Below are 22,294 nucleotides of genomic sequence, written 5' to 3'. Positions count from 1 at the left end.
TCTGCCACTGTCCAAGTCAATGCGATGCAGATCTGCGACCCGCGCAGTAGCTCGTCCAAAAATTTGGCAACGGAGCTGTTATCGGCGTTTTGCCGCCCCTCACCGCCAAGCTTATCGACGGGCTTAGCGTCATCAATGGAGACGTATCCAATTGGAGCTCGGGAGTGAGTCTATAACTGAAGCTCTTAAATTACATCTGCCTTATAGAAACCTCCTATATAATTTCTGCAGGAATTCAAGAGGAATCGAATGCGGAATCGAATGCTATGGGGCCAGCTGAGATGAGATGATAGAATGAGGAAGAGCGGATAGCACCTTGGCGGAAGAAGAAGAACAAGTCAGCGAGTGGTGACGACGCTCACATGCTGTATCTCACCCTCCGTCTCAGCATCAGTCGCTCTCACAATCGCAAAGATCCATGATCACGAAATCCAGCATCCAGGGCTCATATTCCATAATTTACCAACTACAAGATGGCGCGCAAAACCTACAACATCGCTATGGTTAGCGACTTCTTCTTCCCCCAGCCCGGCGGCGTCGAGTCTCACATATACCAACTCTCGAGCAAACTCATCGACAGAGGCCACAAGGTCATCATCATCACGCACGCCCACGATGACCGCAAGGGAGTTCGCTATCTCAACAACGGCCTCAAGGTCTACCATGTGCCGTTTTTGGTCATCTACCGACAGGCCACCTTTCCTACCGTCTTCTCCTTTTTCCCCATTCTACGAAACATCTGCATCCGTGAGCAGATTGAAATTGTCCATGGCCACGGCAGTCTGAGTTCGCTCTGCCACGAAGGCATCTTGCATGCAAGAACCATGGGTCTGAGGACTGTGTTTACCGATCATTCGCTCTTTGGGTTCGCGGATGCTGCCAGTATCTTGACAAACAAGCTGCTCAAGTTTATTCTCAGCGACGTGGATCATAGCATATGCGTGAGCCACACCTGGTATGTAAAACGACGGATTCTCCCATGATTAAGCCTCTTCAAATCTAATCAACTCTTAGCAAGGAGAATACTGTGCTTCGTGCATCACTGGACCCTCTCATGGTATCAGTCATTCCCAATGCCGTCGTGGGCGAAAACTTTCGGCCTCGCGACTATCCAGCGCCGTCAGAACAGGGAGTCGGCTTCAGGTCCGAGCCATCCCCTCGCCTTCTCGGCCCCGACGACATGATTACCATCGTCGTCATCTCCCGTCTTTTCTACAACAAAGGCACAGACCTTCTAACCGCTGCCATCCCCCGTATCCTGGAGAACCACCCCAACACCCGATTCATCATCGCCGGCTCAGGCCCCAAGGCTATTGACCTGGAGCAAATGATTGAGACCAACGTGCTACAAGACCGCGTCGAGATGCTCGGCTCCATCCGCCACGAGGATGTGCGCGACGTCATGACCCGAGGCCACATATACCTTCACCCTTCCCTCACCGAAGCCTTTGGCACCGTCATCGTCGAAGCTGCCTCGTGCGGGCTGTACGTCGTGTGCACCCAAGTCGGCGGCATCCCCGAAGTCCTCCCATCACACATGACGACCTTTGCAAAGCCCGAAGAGGACGACATCGTGGCCGCCACGGGCAAGGCCATCACCGCGATGCGGGCGGGAAAGATTCGCACTGAAAAGTTCCACGACGAGGTCAAGAAGATGTACTCGTGGTCCAACGTTGCCATGCGCACCGAGCGCGTGTACGACGGCATCTGCGGCACCATCAGCGAGGAGGAGTTTTACGGGTTCGATACTAGTGGCTACAACGGGAGCCGCATACGAGACTTTGCGCTCATTGATCGGTTGAAGCGGTATTATGGTTGCGGCATCTGGGCTGGTAAGTTGTTTTGTCTGTGCGTTGTTGTGGATTACTTGTTCTTCTTGTTTCTTGAGTGGTGGTTTCCGAGGGAGAATATCGATGTTTGTCCAGATTGGCCGCGGAAGTCGCCTGCAAAGGACAAGGCGCAGGATTCAATGAAGATTGCTCTGAGCAATCGATCAACTTCATCAATTAGAGTTCCCAAGTTGGATCGGTGAAGGTTATAGATTGTTGTTTCAAGAGACAGCTTATCGGAAGCTTGTTTTGAAAGTTTCTTTATATGAGAGTGTGTGAAAGAGTCACAGCAGTCTCTCCTCTTATGATAATTCAGAGCGAATAGCGCAATGTTACCACGAAAGTAGATTGGATTTATAGAATCTTATACCAACATTCACCTAATCGTTTATGAACTATAAACAAGCCTTAGCCGCCGCATGTGTCACGTAACCCAAAGCATCAAAAAAGGCTTCGCCCAAACGTTAAGACATTATCCAGCCCCAGTTGCAATAACTGGCGGCCTCGGCTCGCATTTCGAGTTAAAAGCTAATAGAAGCTAATAATTACTCTCTGAACTTTGCAACTCTAACAAAAAAGGCGCTATACACAACTCAAAAGCCATCGCAAAAGCATCAAAAACCCCCAGTTCCGCCGCTACCCTTTACCCGCTAATACCCTTTCCTTCCACCAGCTATTTCGATAACTTGGAGCCTCTTAAGACCCTCGGACTCCGCACGCCCCTCCCACGAGGTTTCTCACCCAGCATTTTCATAAGCACAGGCTGTTTCTAACTCCTAGTACTGATACGTCTCCTCTTAGCCGTCCCCGAAGCCGAAGCCGAGTCCCCATCGCCAGCAAGCTCGTCTTCCTCCTCAGCGGTGTCTTCCGCCGGTGTGGCTACACTTCCTTGCCTCGTCGTGGATATCGGTGGAATACCCCTGTCCTTTTCGGCCGCGCGCAAATCGCCCAATAACTTCTCAACCTCGAGAAACATGCTCTGCGTGTTCTTAACCACTCCGTTCTCGTCGAGTCGATAGCCAACAACTTCTTCCTCATCGCTTTGGGACCTTCTCATAAACGCCGGTCCGGGACCACGATCGGGATCGGGGTTGTACATGATTGCATTGCAGAACATGTGCACCAGCTCACGCTCGAGGTGAGCGCTGTTGATGATACCTCTCGGAGGAACGAGATCGTCGGAGATGGGAAGCCAAACGCTTGCCGTGCCCGGATCGCCACCCGGCAGATTAGCTGCCGCCTGAAGCGCCGCTTTGTTACCTGCCTTGATGGCAGAGCGGATAGAGGTAATGTCTTGCGGTTGCAGTACGATCTGCCTATAATTCGGCGCGTCCTTTTCTCGCAGCGCTGTCGCAAACATGTTGGCGTCGCGATGGCTCGATATCTGGTCGAGGGCTGACGAGGACACCTTTGTGAATCCTCGCGTCCACAAGACATGCGTTGGAGGGCCTTGAAGGTCAGTAGGAGTATCCTGCCGCTTCCGCTTGGGTGCACGGGTCATACTACTGGGTGTGGCCATGAGGCCACGTCCTGGCATGCTCTCATCCGCAGTTGTATCGCCGGTTTCTTCTCGAAGCCGCGGCGTAGCAACCTCCTTCTTTACCTTGGTTACGGAATGATCTAGTGAGAGCTCATCTGTTTGGGATATCACAGACTGGCTTCTTCTGGTGCCCGTGGCAGACGGCGTTGCGCTCGGGCCACGACTTCTCTGCACCGAACGGGGTGGTCGACCTCGAGGTGCTTTTGCTGGAGGTGTTGCTTCGACTTTAGCAGTAGGTTTCGAGGCAGCCAGCTTAGGGACAGCCTTGACTGCAAGATCCTTTGCGACGGCGGGCCTCGGCAACGGAGGGCTAACGGGTTCGTAGGCCGGGCTCTCCGGTTCCGATGTTATCGGACCAGGAGTGGATGGTGTCGAGTGAGATGCCCATTTCGTTCCAAATCCACGTTTAAGAGAGACGGGACTAGACGGTGCTGGAGTCCGTGGCGCAGGAGACGCCGGACTAAGACGCCTGGCAGGCCCTGGAGTAGCCGCCTGCCGAATCATATGCTCTGGAATAGCAGGACGTGGAGGTTGGGCAACATACGGTTTGGCCGTAGGAGAAGCAGAGGGCATCGCCCTGGCTCCTTGTTGCGCTGAAGGAGCACCTGGTTGCCATCGCTGCGTTGCGACAGCTCCAGGGGTCCCCTTGTTGGGAATGGGAGATCCAGCAGCGGTTATCGAAGGTGATGTTTTGGCAGGAGTTGCGGAGGCAATTGCCCGGGGAGTCTGGATTCTCGGTATATGCTGGAATTTCTGAGCCAATAAGGATGGCTGGGCCTGTACCGCCCTCTGAATATGCTGGTGCTGGGGAGTAGTTTGTTGACCCTGTTGCGCTTGCTGCTGCTGAGGATGAAGTTGGGGCTGTTGTTGAGGTTGTATAGGACGGCCTGTGAGGGCTTGGGGTGCTGTTGGAGGGCGAACCTGCTGTGTAGCCCCTGGCCCGGTTGGACGAGGAGGTCCTGGCTGTAGGGCAGGGGGAGCCAGTTGGCCAGCAGGTTGTGGAGGAACCAGGACAGGTTTTGCCGCAGGTGGTCGAGCCTGTTGCTGTTGCTGTTGCGGCTGCGGTTGCGGTTGCGGCTGTGGTGAATGTGCCGCTTGTCCGTGTGGCGGTTGTGGAGGATACTGAATATGCTGCTGTTGTGGATGTTGTGGATGAGATACTGGCTGTCGTTGCCATTGTTGCTGCGACGGTGGAGGTTGCTGCTGTTGTTGTGGTGGCGGCGCCTTCTGAAGAGCTGCATTGCCTGGAGAAGAGAGGATCGGTGGCGAGAATTGCTCGGCTGGGAGACCGGGCGTTGTTTGCGGAGGTTGATAAGGCTTCTCCCACTTCAGCGACCCAGCCTGAGCAGGGGCTGCTCCTGGAGCGGTTGGGGGCTGCGGACCAGCAGCTTCTGGTCGGGGAGAAAGAATCTGTTTCGGCGGTTGCTGCGTCGGTGGTTGCAACACCTGGGAGGTTGGCTGTGGCGTGGGAATTCCAGCCGGCGCCTGAAGCACAGAAGAAGTTCCATTTGGTGGCTTTGGCGAGACACCCTGTCGAGGCGGTGGTGTTGCAGGTACCAATTGAGTAGGCAACGTGACCTTGGGCGCTGCAACGCCAGATATCGGGGGCTTCGGCGGTGGGACAGGCGTATTGGGAGTCGGTCCCTTTCTGATGCCTGCCGGGGCTGCTGGTGTTTTTGCTGGAGAAGGGGTAGTTCCATTCGAAGGGGGCATCGGCGATGGAATCGGTACTGTCGATGTCGGTGTTGTCGTTGTCGCCGCCGCTGCCCTTGGATCTCGTGGGGCCAGAGTCGGCGTGACATTCTGGCTCGCTGCCACCTTGGCAAGTCTCTCCTTTTCGCTCCGCTCCAACAATTGAATCTCCCTCTGAAGTGTTGCAAACCTGCGTTCGTCCTCGCGAATCAGTCCGACCGTGTGTTCTCGGTACCGTGCGTACAATCGATTGACTATGGCTGGGATGCGGTCGATATTCTCGTAGATCTCCTTGAGTGTCGGCAACGGAGGGCTCCCCAGCTTCCTCTTACGCGACCCAGGCGATCCCAGTCCATCGCCGCCTGCCGCCGCCCCTCCTTCAGCGCGCTCCGCATCGCCCTTGAGCTCATCTCGCAGCAGCCGCAGAAAGAGCTGCTGCAGCGCCTCCGGGGCTAGACGCGCAGCATCATAAGTGTCGCCGCTCTTGATGAGCGCATTCCCCTTGAGCAGCTCCGAGATGCGCGCAAACGCCCCGCTGTCGACTCCGTGGGAAAGCAGCGACTGGAACAGGAACAGCGACTCGAGGGGCGTGTATGCGGCCGGTTGATTCATGCCCCAAGGTCCGCCTCGCCGGCTATCGAGGGGGCCGTCACGCTTCGTCGCAACAGGATATATGGGCGCCACGATCTAATCAGAGACGAAGCGAAACACGATGGTTAGGACACATCTCATCTACGTCATTACGAACAATGGCAGGGGGGGATGAAGCAAGTGATGATAAAACGTACAGGCAGCCGTGGATCCAGATTCCAGTCCCTTCAGGCGGTGGCTTCAACGTCCTTTTCTCATCTGACCCGACGTGGCTGCTCCGACACGGCCTGGTTCGTTTCAATGCGCTACGATCTTCGTTCAACCGCGTATTGTAAACTTTTTTTTGTCGTTCGCGACCGAGTTGTTCCGGAATCACGTGACGGAGGATGTGCTTTTTTGCGAGGCTGCGAAAGTTCGTCGTGGATAATTTTTTGGAGATGAAAGGAAACGAGATTGCAACAGCGGAGAAATGCAGGGGACAAAGCTTCGATCGCGGCCACGTCACGTGATATCCAGAAAAGCCAAGCCAGCATCAGCTGCAGCGAATAGGCATCAACCATCGAATTTCTCTTCAGACACAACGGGAATTGCTTTGTGAATCATCAGTATGAATATTTAGAATCATGTCGACACACGCACGCGCGCGGAGCTGCCCTGATTAATGGCCCTTTTATGGCCTCTGCTCTTGAAACTAGTATGTAAAGGAATTCATGCCACCGCCACTCTCCCATGGCCAATCAGCCCGTGTAAGATACAGAAATGCATCTGATTTACCAGCCTTAAACTCCAATTCTCCCGTGGTATCATATCAGCGCTGTAAAAAGCAGAACCCCATGTCTGAAGCACAGTCCGCCTCTCCCTGGCAAGCTCATTTCTAGAGCTTCCCCCTGATAATATATGAAATCCCAAACGCCATTCTGTGGGCTGTTCCGTCCCTGTAGTGATTGACCGCACTTGGTACAAAAGAAAACAAAATTATGGTATGGTATGGTTTAGTGACAAACAAGATATAATGAAAAAAGGGCGTCATCTTGATGATGTTGTGCTTGAGGTTTCGTCCGTGCTACCGCGACGATCCACGCTTGACACTTCAGTGTCTTGTTCTATCGGTTGGCTGGTGAGGCGCAACTTCTCGTCTAATAAGGTGACGAGTCTTTCCGAGTATTGATCCAAGAGGCCGCTCAGGACCGTTTCGTTCATCGCTCTGCTCCTGATTGCGCGGTCGCCCAGCGCGGCCGCGGTGAACCGCAATTCCTGATCCAGTTCGCCGAGAGCATCTGGATTGATAGGCTCTGCTGACGAGAGCTTCTTCCTGTATGCCCTCAAAGTACGACAGGTTTGTTCCGTCGCCGCCGTCAAAGATGTGTTTCCACGAAGGTTGGGGGTTGAAGTTTTCTTGCGCGCTGCATGGCCGAGGGCCGGAAGTGATGGCCTGCGAGAGAGCCTGGCCCTTGGGCTGAGCGGAGGGCTGCTAGTATGATCAATGCCCCTTCGGCGCGAAGGCGTGTCGTCCAAGGCCCTGCTGGCGCCAGGGCTAATCCGTAAAGTCCCAGAGGGTGTCCTAGCGCCGGGGGTGTTGGAAGAGAGATCGAGTCGAGAATTGCGCTTCCGTACCGTTCGGATCTGCAATGGCGGCGGCGGCGAGGAACGTTGTCCTGTCGATCCTTCTCGCGGGCGTTGGAACTCGGCCAATTCAGCTTTTGACAAGACTTTTCGCAAGGGTGGCCTGCCCGAGGTGGCGTCTCTCGAAGGTGACGGCTCTCTACTTTTCATCCGCTCATGAACATCGAGGGACCAAATCATGATCGTCCCGTCAGCCGCAACGCTCACAACACGTCTGCTCTCATCGCTGTCTTCAACAAAGCACACGCCATTGATGGCTTCGGTATGGCCCCATTCTCGGTCCAAAAAGCTCCCAGAAATAGAGTCGTAGAGCCGGATGGATTTGTCGGTATTGGAGGCGGCCAATAGAAAATCAGAGTCTCTGGGCGAACCCTGTTCAATGGATATGGATTCGAGAACCGCGGATTCTATGCTGCTCTCATCCATACACTTGAAACAGTTGATCGGCCGTCCCGTCAAGATATCGTACTGGCAGACAGATCGGTCTAGCATAGAAACGAACACTGTCCGACTATCCAAGCTCACAGTCATGGAAGTGGGCGAAGCTTTGAGAGAGACGACCTTTGAAGGGATGGCAGCTATTGCGTCGGGGTCCCCTTCTTTGGTAACTATATCGTGAATATGCATGATTCGGTCCCACGAACAAGTGATTACCTTGTCATCCGATGAGATGAGAACTTGAACAACCCTGGCGGCAAACTCAATGGTTTGAAAATGCTCGATATTGCCGCTAGCTGAAGCACGGTGAAATAGCTGTGCAGTGCGGTCCCTACCACAACAAGCCATAAGGAATTTCTCTCCATCTTCATACAGGCTGATGGATGTACAATCAGCTGAGTGAGCTTTAGTATCGAGCAGACACTCCTCTGTGACTGTATCCGTAACTCTCAATACTCCAAGGCGGTCAGCCGTGACCAAGAGACGCCCACTCTTTGAGATTTTGACACAAGTCAATTGATTCGGCGGCTCCGGCGTGGCATCCGGCACACTCAGACCTTCCAGCGGAACGCTGATGGATGCTTTGATCTTACCGGCCAAGTCCCAAAAAGTCACCATGCCGGAGGACGACCAGGTCAAAAAAGCCGCCTGCATCTCATTTAACCTGTCCATGGGACAAATTCCGGCCACTGGCTCTCCATGGCCTGGGATATGAATGTGTGACGACGGCTCGGCCGTTTGACCCGGTACGTAGTCCAAATCCCAGATATCAATCGATCCTTTGGCATCAATAGTGACTGAGTTGTTCATCATGAAGCCCAAGGCCACTAATCCAGTCGAGGATTGTGACGTGCCAATAATACAGTCCTTGCTCCCGTGCATCAGTCTCACGACATCGAGTTTTGTGAAATCGCCGCCTTTGCCGCCAACATACGCGACATTGCCTCGAATTTGAATGGTTGATATAGAGAATTCCAGGTTGAGAATGCAGACAACTTTCGTCTGCTTATCGTCGCCGTCTAAAATGCACACATCGCCTGCCTCCGTGCAAATGATGAACCTGCTACCGTCGACAGCTGCGCAGCTAAAAGTAGCTTCCAGAAGGCCTCCTAGAATAATGTTTCGGCCAGGCAATGTCTTTTGAGACGTCGGCGACAATGGAGGGTGATCCGAGGCAAACTTTGGCTTTGTTGGAGAGATGCCAGCGTTTTCATCAATCTTCCACATCTTGATATGCCGGATGCCGAGAGTGATGAGTGAGTTTCCCAGCCACACCATATCTTTGACGTAGGATGTGCACCTATTTTGCTGAAAGAGTTTGGTCTGGCCATTACGAGGGTCTACTTTCCAGACATACAGATAGCCGTCGTTTGCGGCTCCGAGGGAGGCGAGATACTTGGAATCCTCGGACCATGCCACTGCGTTGACGCCAAATGCATGCTCACTAATTGACACTAGAGGAATATCGGAGGATGCATCCTGGAGGCTGAAAATCAAGACTCGAGGTGAATATCCTGTCTCACCCACGGCCAAGTACTTGCCATCTGGACTTAGACTGAGGCAAGTAGCCGCCTTGATACGCTCGCGGCTGGTCCATGTCCTAGATATCGAACCATCTGCCCAATCTGGCGCACTGTGAGAGTCTCGATAGCCGGCAGCAACACGGTTCCGGCTGTCATTGGCCTTTGGGGCCGTTGTCGTTGTCGTCGGTGCAGATGGTCCGTTCTGGGAAGCGGCGTAGAGGGACGCAACATTGGGGCGAGCTCGGTAGAATCGCTGGGTGTACTGGTCGGCGTCGACATGAACAACCACGACAGCACCGCCAGCCGTGTAGGCAAAGGTGGTGCCGACGGCATCAAAGGCGGTGGGTGAGCGGCATGTTGTCCCGACAACTCTCTTGAGCGAAAGGCGGGATTCGAACACGGGTCGACCACGCAGCGGAGACCTCGGGCGTCGGGTGGTGAGAAAAGGTGAATTGGAGGGGGTAAGCTTCAGTCGGTTGCTGGAGGGAGTCGCCGTCATCTCGCCGCCATGGACAGTAAGACGAGGACGATGTTTAGGAGGTAACAAGTCGTCGTCGAGTGATCATTGAGATTGGGGGAAGGAGAAGAACGATGAGAAGAAGAAAACGACAAGAAAAGCAGAGTCAATGGAAGCAAAGATGAGCGTTATGTTGGGCCGGCGATGCGTTGGAGTCGTTGGGCAAAGCGAATTGCTAGATCGGGTAGGACAAATAAGAAATAGAAATGGAATGACGTTGCAGTTGTCTGATGCTCAAGTTCTGCCCAGTGACAGCTGCTTGGTCAAGATGGTGAAAGCTATCAACATCCATTGGGGGTCAGCGCATGCTGCATCTAGCGGGGCAACGCACAGCACAGCACAGCACAGCTCATGGCTAGGGTTTACTCACAGCGACTATGAAGAGAAGATAGAGAGCAAAGAAGCATCGCCAGAAAAGGGCAAATGCAAATGGAATGCAAAATGGGAAGCCTCGGCGAGTCGGGGGCAGCGGCATGTACAAGTAAGATCTGGGCGGTCGAGCTGAGATTTCGACACCGGTCTCTGCATGTACGAGGACGAGCACCTGGATTTGCCCGTGCTGAGACTTTTTTTGGTTCCCGTGCTACCGGTCGGTTCCCAAGCAGGAGCGCCTCTTACCGGCGCCACTGCAGTGCAGCCACAAAAAGAAAAGCAGAAAAAAAAAGAAACCGGTGAAAAGAAAAAAAAATTGAGTTCCGATGATGCAGGTCGGCAGGCTCCAGCGGCTCCAGCGCTGCAAAATGCGCTACGAGAGTGGAAGAGTTTTGGAGACAAGCTGCCGCTACTTCGATGGTTCCCGGGGGGCCTGTGGAGCACCGCTTAGAAACGTGCAAGGGGTCTCCAGACAATCAGGAGAGCTGCCAGTTATAGCAGAAGGCTGGAGCGCTGGAAGCGCTGAACAGCCCGCTAGAGAACCCGAGCTCAGGCAGGGTGGAGTGGCTGGACGAGAGGCTGCCCTATCGCAGGCGGCCGTCAAAGACATGCAAATGGCGCCCAAGAGACCCAAAAGCCCAAGAAGAAAGACCCCTGTTGCTGGGACACCGAAAAAGGAGATGGGCGAGGCGCTAACGGGGCATGGATAGATGGTTTGTTCCCTTTTGCGGCAAGGGCCAGTGGTGACGGGAATTGTTGATGCTGGAGGGCAATGATGGAATGTTAAATGAGATTGAACGGGCGTGTACATATTTTGTAGCTCCAAATTTCAAGCTCATTTGTATGAATGTACTAGTGAGTACATGTATTACCCTATTTGCCCAATCAAGTGAAGAGACACCTCAGTTCTGCAAGCTCTGAATCACCCCGTCCAAGTACAGTACATGTATGTACTCTGCCCAATATACAAACACCGTGAATATCATCATCACCAAACCATCCCGCCAAATCTCTCCAGACAACAGCCTAATCTCGTTGGATACCACCATCGTGGCGCCTCCAGTTCCCACAGCCAATGTCGTTTGCGTGATTCCGCCCCCCGTTTCCCATGCGGCAGCATCTCAACAGGGCCCCGGGGTTCGCCGGGTCAAAAGAAACGAGAGCGCGTCATTCGCCCAGCCGCACAAGGACAAAAGTAAAATGACGACGGGCCCTGTCCACCAGCCTCACTTTATTATTGCTGCTGCATGTCTTATCCAGCGGAGATTAAGTGCATCCTTGTCTCGACAATTGCATCTAACAATGCCTGGTCAATCTTGCAATCACGGGGCCAATAAACCCGCTCGTGCCAAAGCCAGTGGTTGGCGTCTTGTCTTTCGCATCGACTTACACCAATTGAGCATCTACAGTATTATATGGCGGCCTCATCTCATACAATGGGAATCTCTCTCCATGCCATATCATACAGATCAGCATCCTTCATGTCCGCACCCACGCTAGTTTATTGCGCCGTCACCTTTCAAAATCCGATAGTCCATAGCACTTCAATTGCCTTTTTCCCATTCCCCTGCCCCTTTTTTTTCCAGCCATCGCCCATGCACCAAATCTCATCACGCCTCTCGACTTACGAGCATTAATTTCTTCCCTTTCCCAGCACACACATGGATATGCGCCACAGAACTCCGTGTTTCTCACCTCCAGTTGACATGTCTCTTACGCCAAGCAGCAATCGCTAACCATGACACCGCTTCAGGATATAAACACGCGGATCTATCAAAAGATCCCGCCAAAGAGAGATCAATCTCAAAGAGATACAATGGCGGAAGAGCCCCCTTGCAGGATCCAGGCAGTCGGACAGCAGTGTCTTAAAAGGTGCATGACACGGACGCACCACCTGCATCTAAACGGCATGAAGCTACCAAAGTAGATATACGCATAAACAACATCAACATCCAGCACACTAGGAAATGTAGAAATCGACACACGGGCATCGCACATTGTGACCCTAACACATTGACGGAATATTTATGCTCCTTCAAGACATTATCAAACCCCTCCTCTATTTCTCATTCCCTGTTTCAGCCTCCTCTCTAGTCTTCTATCTCCCCTGCCCATCTAGTAATCCTCAATCCTCCCCAGTCACCTGAAATCCAAACACCCATTGCTACATCTCCATGTCTCGCTCTTTATCACCAAAAAAACATTACCTTTCTCTTCAAGCCTCGTTGCATGACCTGGTTGCTTACAATGGTAGTCGCTGTGGTGAGTAGAGTAACGTGGCTTTCATTCTACATTGCATGGATGGCCTCACGGAGCATGAGGTTGGATGGCAACATGAACCGACGCGATGACTGCCATGGGCGCCGCGTTACATCGAATATAGGTCAATGGGTCCTCAATGGCTTACAAATAATGCACATATGTTGGTTCATTTAGAAGCAAAGTCAACAAAACCACATGACAATTACGCATACCTATCATCTCCAGTCAAGTGGAGGACAGAAAACCCGAGACCGGGAAGATTTCGAACACCCACGAGTTGAACTATACGCCTACAAGAGGAGTAGCTGCTATATCTACATTTCCCTACTATATCTACATTTTCCTACTATAGTCTATATTTCTCTAGTAACTGCTACTATGTCTACATTTTTCTAACAACCGCTACTATATCTATATAATTAAATTCGGGTGCTGGCTGAATAGGCCTTTTACGAGTTGGTTAGGTGCCTATATTACTGAATGTATGTATGTATACATTTTGCGGTCTCGCTTTTTCTGACCTTCACTTGCCAGTGTCAATGCTCCTTAGCAAGCTCAATGCCAACCCTGGGGGAAATAATTACGTTGCCGGTATCCATCTCAAGACAATCACATCGTCACATCATCTTCACAATCTCAGCATCATACAGCTGTATCCGAAACACTTCGCCGTTCGCCCTCTCGTTGCTCATCGTCCCCATCCAGCAAGCCCATCATACAACCCAACACCACATAGACCACAATACAATAAAATCATATCGTCTTTTTTTTTCCTTTTCCGTTCTCCCTAAGCCATTATATGGGGTTGGCGACAATTCAAGGGTCAAGATGGGACAGACGCGCTTTCAGTGAACAAAAGGGGATTTAATACAAATGGCCTTTTTCACAACCAACACCATGACTTTAGCCCCTCCCCCACATCTAGATGACTCTGACTGTTGTACAAGCTTTTTACGCCTTAATTCCCCCTCTATACCCGTAGACCCAGCTCCTCAGCATAAGGCAGCACAAACAAGTCACCAACGGTGGAGACTGTCGCCTTTCCGTCAAGGAGAGCCTTGGCGGTCTAATTGAGAGAAAAAAGAGATGTCAGCATAGCTCAAAAAGTCGGTTGGGGGAGAAGAAAGGAGGGGGAACAATAAGTTACTCACCGTCTTCAGCTTATCGGCAGTGACAGCGTCGAGAGACTTGGTCAGGGCAACGAGGTCCTGGACCTTGCCGTTGTGGACGAGACCGGTGCCGGCCAGCAGAACGCTGGAGCCACGAGTGCCGGCCTTCTCGAGCAGGTTGAACTTGGCGTTGGCGACAGCCTTGGCCACGTCCTCCTTGCTGACGGTGCCAGCGGCGATGGCCTTCAGGGCCTTGACGGTCTCCTCAGCAGCCTTGCGAACAGAGGCGGCGGCACCGGACAGCTGGACGGTCAAGAGACCAGCGTCGGAGTAGGCCTGGTTGGAAGAGACAATGGAGAGACCAGGAGTTCCGGCAGTGGCCTTGGACAGGAGGCTGAAGCCAGGGGCCCACTTGATGGTGGACTGACCACCGAGAAGGGTAGCCAGAACCTCGATCTCGGGCTTGGAGCCAGCGGCGTCGGATCCGGGGAAGGCAATCACAACGGCGTTGCCAGAGGTGTGGCTGGTTCGCTGCTCACCACCAAAGTACTTGGAGGCCTCGGTCTTGAGGGTCTGTCCGCTGCTGGCGGTAGCAGGAACGCCCTTAAAGAACTGGTCAACCCACTTGGACAGGGCCTGCGAGCCAGCACCGTCGGCGACAACGGCAATGTTGGGCTTGGAGTAGACGACGTCGGCGAAGCTGGCAACGTACTCCTCGTTGACGTACTTCTGGAAGGGAGCAGTGGTGGAGGGGTTCAGGGCGGCACCGAGACCAGAGTGGAAGGCCACAGCGTGAGCGTTGTCCAGAGCGAGGCCGGCAACGTCGGCGTTGACAGCGGCCTTCTTGTAGGGCAGGACTCGTTCAATCTCCTCGTGGAACTCGTGGGCTATATGAAAGACAAATTTTTTAGCCTCCGTCGTGAAGAATCAGCTTTTTCTAGATTTTGCGATCCGGCCATCTCTTACTGGTGTACTTGGTCTGGGACACAACCTCGGCCAGGAGCTCGGCGAAGTAGGGCAGATCATCGCGCAGGAAGCTGGCCTCGATGACAAGGGCCTCACGGGTGTGAGAGGCAGTCAATTGGCCTCCGAGAAGCTCAGACTCGCGGGCAATGCGCAGGGCAGATCGTCGCTGGGTGGTCTAGAGCCGATATAAAATTAGCTCAAGCTACGCCAACAAGGCTCAAAAAAATAGCAGAATGCGCCCTTACCTTGAAGGCAAACTGCTCCAGGCCATAGGTCAGTCCGGGCAGAGGCTGGTAACGAGTTCCGGCCTTGGCCACAACCGCCAGCGTCGTGGTCGGTCCGTGGGCATCCTTGGAGGCAATCTTCAGCCCACTGACATCGGCAGTCTCGTACGATGCGGTTGGGGCAGCGGCAGCAGCATAGCCGCGGCGAGGCACGGCGCCTGACCGGCGGGCGGCCTGTTGCACGCTTCGAGAGAGAGCCGATCTCGAAATCATGGTCGAGGGTGATGGCGTAGTCAATTGACGGTCCTTGAGGCGTCGTGATGGAGCAATGGATCGCCGAAAAAGAAGTGCCTCGTCGTGCAGCTATCCGTCTAATTTTCGGCAGCCGGGAGAGGTTGGCTCGGTCACGTGATGCGCCGCGGATATCCATCTTTGCGCTCCAAAGTTGCCTCTTGACGTCGGTTTGTAATCAGTAGCTTGCCGTCTTTTTCTTTTCCTTTTTTTTTCTTCTTTTCTCTTTGTCTTGTCCTGTCAAGGGGAAATTATACCATGGCATCGCTAAATATGCACAGAGCAGCGTCGCGATTCGTCGCCGCTGCAATCTCAAGGCCATTGCCGGCATGTCGAATCGCAGTAGCCTCTCAGCGGCATCTCAGCACCGGCATGCGGATCCCAGTCATTGCCGCATCACGGCCTCACGCAAGGAAGACACAGCGCCCTATCCCGAGCGGTGTACGGACAATCTTCATCCAGACTGAAAACACACCCAACCCGGATGCCCTCAAATTCCTACCGAATCACCGCATCATCCCGCCAGACATGAGCACCCCGTTTATAGAGTATCTAAACCCGCGAGCTACGATTTCTCCGCCGCATCCCTCGCCCTTGGCTGCGAAGCTCATGAACATTGACGGCATAACCTCAGTCTTCTACGGAGCCGACTTTATCACTGTTACCAAGGCTGGAGATGCCAACTGGGCTCATGTGCGCCCCGAAATCTTTGCTCTCATAACCGAGGCTATCACTTCCGGCGAGACCATAGTCAATGTCGCGGAGCGCAAGGGGGATGAATCCGCGGCTGTGGAAGAAGACAGTCTGGCCTACAACGAAAACGACAGTGAGGTTGTGGGCATGATCAAGGAGCTGCTGGAAACGAGAATCCGCCCAGCCATCCAGGAGGACGGTGGTGACATTGAATTCCGCGGCTTCGAGGATGGCCAGGTGCTGCTAAAGCTTCGCGGAGCTTGCCGGACATGCGACTCAAGTACAGTGACATTGAAGAATGGCATTGAGGGCATGTTGATGCATTATGTGAGTCTTATCAAGTTGCTGTTACCAAACAATTGTTCACTGACCGTCGGGTTCTCCTATCGCATAGATTGAAGAAGTCCAGGGAGTAAAGCAGATTCTGGATGAGGAAGAGGAGATTTCTCTGCAAGAGTTTGCCAAATTTGAGGAGAAGCTGAAGCAGCAGCAGAAGGCAGCCGAGGCATCATGAAGCCTGGCTCAGATTGGTGTTCTGTCTGTAAGGCAGTCTGTACGTTAGGAGGCATGACATGTAGAAACGCAAGTAAAGTAAAACGATACCCTCACCCCCATACACCTAGGAATACGCATACAGAATTTGTAAAATCATTGTAGTCACAATCCCTGAATTCTAACCCATATTTACCTGTAATTTATTTTCTGATGCGCATGTATGACGCATTCATGGTGTATCAACTTGGAAATCAAGATGATATAATTGGAGGTTCCAAAATCTCCAACCAAAGACAAGGCTTAAAGTACCTGCAGCTGCCAAACCGTCTGCCACCACAGGCAAAGGTACCTGCTGCCTTACGCTCTGCGCGTGCCCCACCTTCCTTTTTGGCTCACCACTTGCCCGCAAAAAAATTGGCGGCCCATTCCGCAGCTCGCAAAACACATCACTGAACCGTCAACTTTTTTTTCCGCTTCATCTTCACTTTGACCCGACCAACGCTGCGACTTTCTCCCAACGCCTTTCCAGCCCTATCGGTGCACGAGGAATCTGGATTTGTTGCGGCACAAGTCAATGACTCCGAGGTAGCACCTGTGGCAGCTCTAGAGATAGTGAGAGGATCTCTAGGAGCAAGCAATGTTCGTCGTTAGTCACACTCGCCGTTTGCATTGAACCGAGATGGGAGGAGGAAACAGGCTAACTCCAGCGACATATACAGACTAAACATGCGGCGGAGCTTTGCGCTCTCCTAGTCAATGATCTCTATGGCGAACTTCCTTCGGTACGTTCCATCTCTTCATCCATTGGCGCCGTCATACGATACGAGGACCAGCGCGCTCTGCGCTCCAATGTTTGATAAAGGCTGACTCTGTTTGGTTTGGCATTGTTGCAGCGAATCCTCGCCGCACTCTTCACAAAAGGCCGATCAACCATCACACAGCTTGGGCTCTACACGCAGCTGGGCCCCCGCCAAATTCGCAATGGTCTGGGCGTCTTGATCCAGCAGAATCTGTTATACCACCACACCGATGCCGACACCAAGCGCACTACCTATGAAGCCAATCCCGGCGCATGCTATAATCTAGTTCGATCTGGCAAGATCTTGGAGATGATTGAGAGCCAATACGGAAAGGCAGAGCGCGACCTCGTGCAGACTCTTCTGCTTCTTGGATATGCAAGGATCGCCGAGCTGACTCACGCATATGTTTCCCGAGCTCCAAGATCAAACGGGCACGCAAACGGCAATGGTGTGAATGGAGCTGACTCTGGTCTAATTGAGTCCGAAGCCGAACTTCACAATGTGCTGAGCCACTTGATTCGATGCGAAATCATTGAGACGGTTAGGCCGCAGTCTTTCCGTAATCCAAGCGATGTTTACCACGAAATTGAAGCGGAGGTCACCAAGACGGCCCCTGGCGAAAAGGCAACCAAGACGAAAATTGATCAGCAAAGGCAGATTATGGAGCAATACCGAGCGTTTAAAGATCAACCCAAAGCTCTGAAGAGGCAGCTTGACCAGTTTGGTGGACCCGTAACCAAGCGAAGAAAGCTCGGGAATGGATTGGGAGAGGAGGATAGAGCGATGGAAGACGATATGCCACCTCTTAATGTAAGATTTCCTCCCTGCTCCCCCATGTTGCGAGTACATTCGTCTAACTGAACTCCCCAGCCAAACGTGGTCGTCAGGGTAAATTATGACAAATGTCTAGTTGAGCTGCGTAGCCATCGTCTAGCCAGCTTCGCCAAGGACACTCTAGGAGAGGTCACCGGCGAGGTATATCGCACGCTGCTAGGCCTGCTTACCATGGATGTATCCAGGTGCCGGGCAGACCCTTTCCTGGGGGAAGACTCAATTGCTCAACAAGCGACAGCTACGACGATGGACGTCTACGAGCATCTTGACGAGTCGGTCAACGTCACAGCAGGCATAGGGAAGGCCCCTAAAGATAAGATAGATTATCAGAGTGCAGAGAAGATCAAAACCGCGCCCGCCGGCAACGACATGATTAATGATGACTCGGATGAAGACCCATCAGGGCCATTTGACAGCGATGATTCGGACGACATGGGCACAAAGGGGAGCTTTTCCAGAAGATCTCGATCGGCATCCAAGACCAATGGAGCCCGACCAACCAAGGTGACGTTTGACGATGCAGCGACATCGACGGATAATCGTCTAGACCAGATGCGCGCGCATCTCCTATTACTAGCAGAAAGCAAGCACCGCTTCGTTCGCCACTGCGGAACACAAGGCCGCGGGCAATGGACAGTGGACTTCGACCAGGTTATGGAGCGCCTTCGAGAGACGGAACTAGATGCCTCCATCGAGCAATCCTTTGGCAGACATGGACTCCGCCTTACCCGCATCCTCCGAGAAAAAGGCAAACTGGATGAAAAGATGCTGCCTTCTGCGGCGCTGATGAAGAAGACGGACGTGCAGGCCAAGATGCTTGCCATGCAGATGGCTGGTCTGGTAGACGTGCAAGAAGTCCCCAAGGACAACACAAGAGTGGCCAACAGGACGCTCTTTTTCTGGTTCTTTGACCGGGAACGAAGCCAGGCGCAGATCCTGGATGACTTGTACAAGGCAATGGTTCGCGCTCTGCAGACACTGCAGGTGGAGAGACACAGGGAGCGGAACATTCTGTCCTTTGTCGAGAGAAAGGACGTCATGGGAAAGGAGGAAGAGGTGATGACGGCGGAGCATTACAACAAGTATAACAGGCATTTGGAGGAACAGAATAAGCTTCTTGGACAAGTTATGAGACTGGACGAGATGGTGTCGATATTCCGGGAATACTAAAGGCATTGTACCAATATAATTGAATTCCATCTTCTGTGACTGCTGCTCTAGACTGTCATTTTCATTCATGCCTACAAGTAAAGCGAACATATGTCTTGTATCTAAGCTGCTGTTTAAAGTGGGAATGCTAGCAGAAGACCTATATCAACAGTGTGTTTGTTAAACTGCCTTTTCTTTTCAAAAGAGAAATTACCACGGAGCCTGAGCCGGATCGTTAGTTATTGAGAAGTGCCTCTTCAATCCACTACGTACTAATTGTCGTTTTCATGAGCATCCTGCCGTCTGCTGTTTCGGCTATAAAGCCGCGGCAGGGAAGCTTAAGTCAGGGTCGCTTTTGAGACCTCGGTCTCATAATTGCTCCCGACACAAGGCGGCTTCAACAATGGCGTGGTCACAGGCTACCGAAATGCCTGGGTACCCGTAAATATACGGGCCTTTGCTCATCTCACATATCAAAAAGAAGTCTTATTCCTTCTTTTTCCTTTTTGTCTTTTATTGTTTTCTTTCTCGTCAACTCGCCATTTCGCTGGATACCTTGAGCAAAATAGCTCCAATTTCCAGGGTAGCGCCACGATTAAGCTGAAAAAAAAAAAAGAAAAAAGAGCCCGAGTTATTATCAGCCAGAAAAGATCATCCGATACAGCGCAAATTACCCCTCCAAGAGGCCGCTACAACCCCGCTAAAGCCACAGCGCCAAACCTCTCGCGTGCCCGCCGAGAATCGGTCCCAGTGCTAAAAGTCTCGACCCAAGGTTCCTTATCGGCAGCCCGAAAGCGTCATAAGATATCCAACAGCCAGAAAAAAAAAGTTTCCCATCCCACAAGCAAAATATTCGACGGAACCTTTTTCTGGTTTCTTTCCATCTTCCCTTTTTTGTGCTTGTGCGGCAAGGGGTCTTGATTTGTTCTCTCTCTGTTTATTTTCTGTATACCCTTGGTATTGTGTAATTTTTTTCATCCTCTTTTTTACGAACCTTTTCACAAAATGTCACCACCGGCCTCTGGATCATCGAAGGAGTCAAACCTGGCTCGCCTGCTCGGCTCAGGTATACAACAATTTCCTCTTGCGCGCGCCCAATTGCGAGCGCGGACAACGAATTGTGACTGATGAATGGATTTCAGGTTCCGCTGGTATTTCTGAGCTGGCAATTTTCCACCCCGTATGTCGTCCGGAAGGAATCGCAGAAGCCATCGACGCCTTGACTGACGAATTTTTTTGCGCTCTTAATAGGTGGATACGATCGCAAAGCGATTGATGAGCAACCAAACCCGAGTAAGGACGCATTCACCACATCCCCCATTTTGCAACAATATGCGCGGCAATTGCAGGGGGAGCGAAATTCATGAATTCCGAATCATCCAGCTGAACATCATCGCAGGTTGCCTCCGCCAGCCAATTGAACCAGGTCATCTTCAAGGACAAGGCCTCGGCTCCCTTTGGACGAAAGTTTGTGTCGCTGTTCCCGGGTCTGGGCTATGCCGCCGGATACAAGGTTCTGCAGAGAATATACAAGTATGGTGGCCAGCCCGTTGCGCGCGACTTCTTGGGCAAGCACTACGGCAAGGACTTTGAGAATGCCTTTGGCAAGAAGACCGGCAAGGCTATCATGCACTCGACTGCTGGCAGGTAGGAGAACTCGTCGATCAAGGTGTCTTTCTGAAATTCTGTTGCTGACTTTGCGATAGCTTGATCGGTATCGGAGAAATCGTCCTGCTGCCCCTCGATGTGCTCAAGATCAAGCGCCAGACGAACCCCGAGGCTTTCCGTGGCCGTGGCGTCCTCAAGATTGTCGCCGATGAGGGTTTCGGCCTGTACCGAGGCTGGGGATGGACTGCTGCTCGAAACGCTCCCGGATCTTTCGCTGTAAGTCCCATCTGCTTCTGCATTTTGTGTGAGAGACCCGAGTGACTCTGTGCTGACGAATGTACCCAATCCAGCTCTTCGGAGGCTCTGCTTTCGCCAAGGAGTACCTGTTCCACCTTGAGGACTACAACAAGGCCAGCTGGTTCCAGAACTTTGTCGCTTCCATTGCGGGTGCTTCCGCCTCTCTCGTCGTCTCTGCTCCCCTCGATGTCATCAAGACCCGAATCCAGAACCGCAACTTTGACAACCCCGAGAGCGGCTTCCGAATTCTGACCAACATGGCCAAGAATGAGGGTCTGCCCAGTTTCTTCAAGGGCCTTGTTCCCAAGGTACGATTATTGATACTGTGTTGGTGATGGCTGTGTTTCTGCTATTGCTTGCTGCTTTATCATCTCTTTGATGATGCAAGTGGAGAGCTGATCGCAGTAGCAAGCCTTCATTCACACACACCCCTCCCCCTCCCTCTCTATTAAATTGAGACTGACATGAAATGTTTTGCAGCTGCTCATGACTGGACCCAAGCTGGTCTTCTCTTTTTGGCTTGCCCAGACTTTGATCCCTGCTTTCGACACCATGTTCGCCAAGCAGCAGCCTACCCCCGCATAAACCAACACAACCTGTACAACCTACAAATGATAAAACGAAAAAGAGAAAAAATTCCTCAATTGAGATACAAAAGAGAGAAAGACAAAGAGGGAAAATTAAAAAAGAAAGAGACAGAAAATACTGGGCTACGGCGTCTTTCTTTGGAGAGTGTTTACAGGCGCCGTTGGGCTCGGGATGTTCTTGGCCGCCATGGATGGCATGTATAGAACGACTCTGCTCTGTGTAGAATTAGATAGTTAGCGATCAAACCATGAATAAGACGTATTCTTAACATACAAAACTACGCGTATCCATCCACTTACACGCTTCGACAGCAGATGAGCGCACAGGGCAACGCATCTCCAACGCATCTCCACCAGCCCCCCCGAAGCGAAATCTCTCTAGAGACTATAAGATATCCCCAGCAATGGCCCAAAATATTGACGTGGCTTAACGCCATGTGCCTTGCGCCAAATCCTGATTCGCCATAATCCATCACACTTCGAAGGCCAGAGCCAATGAGTGAATGTATTTCCCCCCTGTACGAGTACGAGCACCGTGGTAAAAGGCATGCACAAACGCCCACCCCCGGCACTTGGTTGCCCGGCAACGCGCCAATGGCGCAACAAACAAAACACCCCTGTCCGCTGCCCGCCTTCTTGATGAGTCCCGTCCACCCCAAAAGTGTCCCCATCAGAACAATCCAACCACCCGCAACTTTTATCAAGCCGAACTTTTATGAAAAGCCGAGAGTTGTGAAACAACGAAACACAGAAAACTCCCCATCTTTTTCCAAGATTGGGAGTTGGAGGCGTCAGCATCTGCTTTTTCTTTGTTGAAGCAGAGTTAACGCCTTTTTTTATTTCTCTCACACTCT

General features: G+C 52.3%; 7 protein-coding genes across 7 annotated transcripts; 4 read left to right on the top strand and 3 right to left on the bottom strand.

Moving 5' to 3' along the window:
- Positions 1-473: 473 nt before the first annotated feature.
- On the top strand, positions 474-2,032 carry T069G_08477 (PIGA (GPI anchor biosynthesis) domain-containing protein; the record flags this gene model as incomplete). Its single annotated transcript, XM_056175687.1, has 5 exons — positions 474-955; positions 1,015-1,098; positions 1,144-1,695; positions 1,753-1,848; positions 1,903-2,032. 5 exons carry the CDS (start codon positions 474-476, stop codon positions 2,030-2,032), a joined length of 1,344 nt encoding a protein of 447 aa, XP_056026636.1.
- A 566-nt stretch (positions 2,033-2,598) lies between these two features.
- On the bottom strand, positions 2,599-5,673 carry T069G_08476 (uncharacterized protein; the record flags this gene model as incomplete). The annotated part of the gene is made up of 8 exons (XM_056175686.1): positions 2,599-3,537; positions 3,595-3,838; positions 3,914-4,230; positions 4,291-4,332; positions 4,408-4,446; positions 4,531-4,613; positions 4,659-4,854; positions 4,927-5,673. 8 exons carry the CDS (start codon positions 5,671-5,673, stop codon positions 2,599-2,601), a joined length of 2,607 nt encoding a protein of 868 aa, XP_056026635.1.
- Positions 5,674-6,678: 1,005 nt separating this feature from the next.
- Positions 6,679-9,735, bottom strand: T069G_08475 (uncharacterized protein; the record flags this gene model as incomplete). Its single annotated transcript, XM_056175685.1, has 1 exon — positions 6,679-9,735. The coding sequence occupies one exon, from the start codon at positions 9,733-9,735 to the stop codon at positions 6,679-6,681; it is 3,057 nt and encodes a 1,018-aa protein (XP_056026634.1).
- A 3,622-nt stretch (positions 9,736-13,357) lies between these two features.
- On the bottom strand, positions 13,358-14,959 carry T069G_08474 (insulinase (Peptidase family m16) domain-containing protein; the record flags this gene model as incomplete). The annotated part of the gene is made up of 4 exons (XM_056175684.1): positions 13,358-13,453; positions 13,539-14,383; positions 14,463-14,637; positions 14,708-14,959. 4 exons carry the CDS (start codon positions 14,957-14,959, stop codon positions 13,358-13,360), a joined length of 1,368 nt encoding a protein of 455 aa, XP_056026633.1.
- A 276-nt stretch (positions 14,960-15,235) lies between these two features.
- T069G_08473 (nifU-like domain-containing protein) lies at positions 15,236-16,184 on the top strand (the record flags this gene model as incomplete). The annotated part of the gene is made up of 2 exons (XM_056175683.1): positions 15,236-15,997; positions 16,065-16,184. The coding sequence occupies 2 exons, from the start codon at positions 15,236-15,238 to the stop codon at positions 16,182-16,184; spliced, it is 882 nt and encodes a 293-aa protein (XP_056026632.1).
- Positions 16,185-16,802: 618 nt separating this feature from the next.
- Positions 16,803-18,969, top strand: T069G_08472 (RNA polymerase III subunit RPC82 domain-containing protein; the record flags this gene model as incomplete). The annotated part of the gene is made up of 6 exons (XM_056175682.1): positions 16,803-16,811; positions 16,885-16,947; positions 17,059-17,775; positions 17,836-18,303; positions 18,352-18,855; positions 18,907-18,969. The coding sequence occupies 6 exons, from the start codon at positions 16,803-16,805 to the stop codon at positions 18,967-18,969; spliced, it is 1,824 nt and encodes a 607-aa protein (XP_056026631.1).
- A 984-nt stretch (positions 18,970-19,953) lies between these two features.
- T069G_08471 (mitochondrial carrier protein domain-containing protein) lies at positions 19,954-21,438 on the top strand (the record flags this gene model as incomplete). Its single annotated transcript, XM_056175681.1, has 7 exons — positions 19,954-20,014; positions 20,091-20,128; positions 20,200-20,241; positions 20,348-20,595; positions 20,655-20,832; positions 20,907-21,161; positions 21,334-21,438. The coding sequence occupies 7 exons, from the start codon at positions 19,954-19,956 to the stop codon at positions 21,436-21,438; spliced, it is 927 nt and encodes a 308-aa protein (XP_056026630.1).
- Positions 21,439-22,294: the final 856 nt, after the last annotated feature.

Source organism: Trichoderma breve, chromosome 5 (assembly GCF_028502605.1).
Source record: "Trichoderma breve strain T069 chromosome 5, whole genome shotgun sequence".
Classification (NCBI taxonomy): Eukaryota; Fungi; Ascomycota; class Sordariomycetes; order Hypocreales; family Hypocreaceae; genus Trichoderma; species Trichoderma breve.
The sequence above is the reverse complement of the archived record's forward strand: the minus strand, read 5'-3'. Positions and strand labels throughout refer to the sequence as shown.